This window comes from Aegilops tauschii, chromosome 6, assembly GCF_002575655.3.
Source record: "Aegilops tauschii subsp. strangulata cultivar AL8/78 chromosome 6, Aet v6.0, whole genome shotgun sequence".
Taxonomy (NCBI): Eukaryota; Viridiplantae; Streptophyta; class Magnoliopsida; order Poales; family Poaceae; genus Aegilops; species Aegilops tauschii.
The window spans coordinates 423,781,233-423,786,781 of record NC_053040.3 but is presented as its reverse complement, the minus strand read 5'-3'; the positions used below and the strand labels follow the sequence as shown (position 1 = coordinate 423,786,781).

Genomic DNA, 5,549 nt, shown 5'->3' with positions numbered 1-5,549 from the left:
CCATTAAACCCGCGTGGAAGCCCAGGAACCTACTCCTGCCACACGTCCGTTCCCGAGCGGGGCGGCATTAAACGCAATGTCGGGCAAGCTCCTCCCCTCCTTCCGCTATTTAAAGGAGGCCAGATGCCAGGCAAGAACCACACCACCAAGTCCGGCGCTCCCCATTGTCGGTGTCAAAACCGGCGGATCTCGGGTAGGGGGTCCCGAACTGTGCGTCTAAGGTTGATGGTAATAGGAGACGGGGGACACAATGTTTACCCAGGTTCGGACCCTCACTATGGAGGTAATACCCTACTTCCTGCTTGATTGATCTTGATGAATATGAGTATTACAAGAGTTGATCTACCTCGAGATCGTAATGGCTAAAACCCTAAAAGTCTAGCCTGTATGACTATGATTATGATTGCCTCTACGGACTAAGCCCTCCGGTTTATATAGACACCGGAGGGGGCTAGGGTTGTACAAAGTCGGTTACAGAGAAAGGAATCTTCATATCAGGGCGCCAAGCTTGCCTTCCACGCCAAGGAGAGTCCCATCCGAACACGGGAGAGAGTGTTCGGTCTTGTATCTTCACAGCCCATCAGTCCGGCCTACGCATCATAGTCCGGACGCCCGAGGACCCCTTAATCCAGGACTCCCTCACCCATCTCCTCCTTTCACCATTTTCTCCACCCTTTCGATGGCATCCGACGAGCAGGAAGAGCAATTCTCTGGCAGGCATAAAAGCCGGCTGGGTGGCCCGCCGAGCCCGCTAGATACGAGCGAGGTAGCTCGCTGCTCCACCTCCATCGCCTAGCCCGACGGAGCAAGTTGTCTGCCGAAGCCAGCGTGTGGTTCAGCACCTCATCACTCCTAGCCAGGAGTGGCGAGTTGCTCCTGGCCGACACGCGAGGGGAGGGGGAGGGGGAGGAGCACGGCGGCACGGGCATCGTCGTTGCGGTGGACTACGCCACGTCGCACCACGCCTCCCATGCATGCAATCGCGCCCTGCCGGCTGTGCGGAGATCGACGAGCCGGTGAGTAGAACACAGGAAGCACGCCGCCGCCTGGGTCCCAGGAAGGCCGCCGTCGCTGCGTCGCCGACTTGTACAACCGGTGACCTGTCCGGTTCTTTATCTTAGACCATCCTCGGCCCCGCCTGGGCTCCACGGAAGCGGAGTAGCCCCCCTTCCCCTCCGGCTGAACCACCCTCTTTGCCACTCCGATGAGCGGCGCAGCCTGACATAGGAAAGATACGGTGTTCCGGGGCTCCCGGCGGTCCGGTGAGCGGGTTGCCGGACATGGGGAAGACAAAGGGATCCGCCGCAGCCCGCCGTAGACTAATGTAGTATATCCGTGTCGTGAGAGTGAAGCTCCGCGCGACCGTACGTGCACACAATTTTACCTCTTTAGTTAAAATTTGTCTAAAATGTAACTATTTTCGTTCGGTTTGTGCATAATTCGCCATGTTTATATGAAATCCGATCGTGTTTGCACATATTTCATCCAGTTTGTTGAAAATGTGTTCGCAATGTACGCGGCTACGATTGGACAGCGGCCTCCCGTATCCGTGTCCACAAACTAGTCGCCAGTCTGCGGACGGGAGAAAATTTACAGGTTGCCGTTGAAGATCCCCTTATTGTTGAGGAATATGCCCCGCCTGCTACCAGCGTCGCATGCCAACTGTAAAGATTTATAGTCCTCAGCCAAACTGGCACTTCCGTAAGATTTCAATGTTGCTGTCAATGTCGCCGGCCGTGGAATCACAAAATAGACTAACTGAACTGAGAATACACCGAGACTTCAAAAGTTGCGACCTTGTCACTGACACAGCAAAATCTCGTTTGCTTCTACACAACTTCCTAACACGATGAATGCTAATAAAACACGGGCATTCTGCAGCACATAAGCAAGGGCTAGTTTAACCATCTAACTCTAGTAATTAATTACCGACAATGCAAATATACACATTGACCGCGCAATCAGCACATCCAATGGATCTCGAGTGTTCGTCAATTTGGTGCCGCGCACCCATGATGTCGCTTCGGGCGCACCCATGATGTCGCTTCGGGCTGAGGGACCTCCTTGATCATTCAGGATTTGAAGCATAGCATTTTCCTTCCACCGAAGTTCCTGCAAATGTAAAGAAATTCAATGTTCAGAAACAGAACACCATAAAATGCTGATGATGTGCGTTTATTTCACATACATTTCCGAACAAAAGCATAACCAACCTCAACATGCCTTAATGCATGGTTTAGCAACATAATATGGTACTCAAATCACTCTGGATTTTCTTTATTATTACAAAATTCACGTTCTAGGTAAATTTTGCCATTGCACAGTTACTCGAATTAATCATGCCATAGTTCTATGAATGGTCAAAAAATAGCTTTAGAACTTGGTTACTCTCTCTGAGTTTCCAAAAACTTTTCATTTTGGACATAGGAAGTCAAACTTTTAGAACTTTAAGAGTAATTGGGTTATAATTAGTCAAAAGTAGTGGTCAAAGCTGCTTTTTGGAGACCGTGCTTATGTCCAAAATGACAACTATTACAGTACTGGAGGGGAGTATATAAAAAAGAAAAGAAAATGGCAATGAAGAAAAACTGCAAGTGTCGTGTTTACTTACATCATAGAGCATCCACGACGCTGCTTCTTTTTCTTCTTTTCTCTTTGTTTAGTTGGGGGCTGGATTACTACCTTGATAGCAGCATCAAACACAGCTTTGACATTCTACATATTGCACAAGTGTAAGATTTTTCAGCTTACACAAACACTTTGAAGAAGATACAATTGCTGCAGCGAGGGCATACAGTTCTCTTACAGAAAACTTTACCTGTTGTGTCTTTGAGCTGCACTCTATGTAATATAAAGCACCGACTTGCTTACGAAGTTCCTCCCCCTGTGGCAATGGCAAGGACAGGATTGAGTTTCAGAAGCCAGGTTGCATTTATCATCTCTTTGACCTTAAGGTCAAGGACATTCAAAGTTCACCGATTTATCAACAATCAACAACATAGACAATTGAGATGTACTACCTGTGCTGTGGTAACAGGTATCATGCCAGGGTGGTCCAGCAAATAGTGCTTGTCTTCACGAAGATCTGCAAGCAACATTACAATTTGTGAATATTAAAACCATATTTAATTAAGGAATGATTTGTCGTAGATATATAGCGTTAGATAGTATTTCTTGTTGGCCTATTAGGGTTCCTACTCCCAGCAGCAAATGAATGGTCTAGAAATGTATGATTAATCTCACAGAAAGTACTCCCTCCGTCCGAAAATACTTGTCATCAAAATGGACAAAAAGGAATGTATCTAGAACTAAAATACATCTAGATACATCCCTTTTTATTCATTTTGATGACAAGTACTTCCGGACGGAGGGAGTAGCTAGTTAAGGACGCAGAATTAGGATTTTTCTAGTGTGCTTCATCCATGGTTCGTAATCAATCATGGCAGAGTTTTTCATTATTGCGTTTAAACACGATATTTCAAGCAGTCCAATCCGTAAACGACCTCAAAGCTTGCCATATTTATTAAGCTTCACCAGACAGACTATTTATTCAACAACTATTTGGATGATAGCTTCTGTAAACTACAAAGTATTTGGCCCCCAAGTACATGGATGATAAGCTGTCCACGCTACAAAGATCACTCTCAGTGGATTACCAACCAAACTAAATTCCAACCACGCCGAGACAAGGAGACGCCAACGAGTTACTACTACGTAACAGGACAAAATACACAAATCATGCCACCAATCCCACCCACCGCCCACCTATAAGCAGTTACATTATTAAGCAAACAATAAGCTTTCACTGTCAGCACAACTCACCCAGTTTTGTGCCTACCAGCACAACCGGCACGCCGGGCGCGTAATGCTGAAGCTCCGGTATCCACTGAAAGGGGAAACAACAAAACCCAAAACATTCAAACCTCTTTCCAAACAAAAAGGAACAAGTGAAGCAAATGATGCTAGTAGAACATTTCGGCACCTTCTTCATGATGTTCTCATAGCTAGCTCGGCTCACAAGAGAGAAGGCAAGCACAAAAACGTCAGCGCCGCGGTAGCTCAGAGGCCTCAGCCGGTTGTAATCCTCCTGCCCTGCAAAGATGGTACCATGTGAGCTCCCCAGTTACCAAATGAATTCGTCACGGAGTGAAATTTGCTACTGTGATGTGTGCAGCTGAGGCAAAACAAAACCTACAAACCACAGGTGCATCAGCGCAAAGAAAGCAGTGGAATCAGGAGGTGAGATTTACCGGCGGTATCCCAAAGGCCCAAATTCACCGTGGTGCCGTCCGCTACCACGTTTGCGCTGAAATTGTCGAACACCGTGGGTATGTAGTCCTGCCAAGGCCAATGCCCGTCAGAAAATTGAGAAATTGGTGTCCCAAGTGCGACGGAAAATCACCCGCGACGCTAATCCATCACAGAAAAACACGCCTCGAAAGCAAATTGGGAAAGATCCTTTGCACAATAGTCTCCAACAATACAAAATCACCACCAGCACTGTACTGGAAGAAAAAAAATCCCTGAAATGGAACATATCTAAAGCTCGCGCCTTTGGCGCAAGCGCCGGTCGCGGCAACAGGGGTGAAGGGTGAAGGGGGAGAGAGGAAAGATTTGGTGCTCACGGTGGGGAACTTGTTGCTGGTGTAGCAGATGAGCATGCAGGTCTTGCCGACGGCGCCGTCGCCCACCGTGACGCACTTGATGAACCGGGAAGCGCTGGACGCCATGGCCGCCGCGCGCGCCTCTCCGATTCCTTCCCTCGGAGGTCGAGGAGGGAGTGGGGGGAGGAGGGGGCGAGGAGAGGGGAGGGGAGGGGAGCGGCGGAGCTCTTGCTGCGGCGGTGGTGGTGGGTAAGTGTTTGGTGCGTGACTTCTTGAGGAAGTGAAGAGGGTCACATGCTTGGCACCTCACTGTACTGTCTCGAGAGCAGAGAAGTAGAGGACGACCAACCCCTCCCTCCTCCCCGCTCCCTCCCTCCCGCTTGTCGTGTTGGTGCTGCGGTGGGGGAGTGAATTGCAGCTCTAGGATAGGACCTGTGAATTTATTTATCATGATACGTATACGTATTTCAACAGGCAACATGAGTACGTAGTTGATAAATGTGGTGATGTTGCAGTGGGTTCTAATGTGAAATTGGGATACTTTGAGACCTGTTGTAGTACTAAGATAATAGAGCATTTCTACGAGCAAAATACTAAAAAAAGATTTCCTGTTGTCATGTGTATTCAGAATAAAAGAATGATTCCCTAAAGCTGATTTGATATTATGTATGATCCGTGTGTTTTATGTTCTGTGTATTTTCAATCACCTTTTCTTTGGTTCGCTTTATTAGTTCCCATACATGTAGGTTTTCTTAAATCCTCATGTAGTAACTCACGCTCATAGCATTTTTTTGTATAAAAAACTGATAAAATAAATTTAATATAAAGATGAACAATAATGCTTATCGTGATAAACTAAATGGGCACCGAGCTTTCCTCTCGATAAAATGGCCACCTAGCAGAACTTACTAATATTGGCGCGCTTATCTTTGTTTTAAAAAATGA

General features: G+C 47.3%; 1 protein-coding gene across 1 annotated transcript; it reads right to left on the bottom strand.

The window, feature by feature from the left end:
• Window positions 1-1,737: 1,737 nt before the first annotated feature.
• On the bottom strand, window positions 1,738-5,046 carry LOC109770849 (rac-like GTP-binding protein 3). The gene is made up of 8 exons (XM_020329561.4): window positions 4,626-5,046; window positions 4,251-4,338; window positions 3,983-4,092; window positions 3,823-3,886; window positions 3,021-3,085; window positions 2,819-2,884; window positions 2,612-2,715; window positions 1,738-2,112 (listed from the first exon to the last, which is right to left on the bottom strand). Exons 1-8 carry the CDS (start codon window positions 4,728-4,730, stop codon window positions 2,073-2,075), a joined length of 642 nt encoding a protein of 213 aa, XP_020185150.1. The 5' UTR covers window positions 4,731-5,046; the 3' UTR covers window positions 1,738-2,072.
• Window positions 5,047-5,549: the final 503 nt, after the last annotated feature.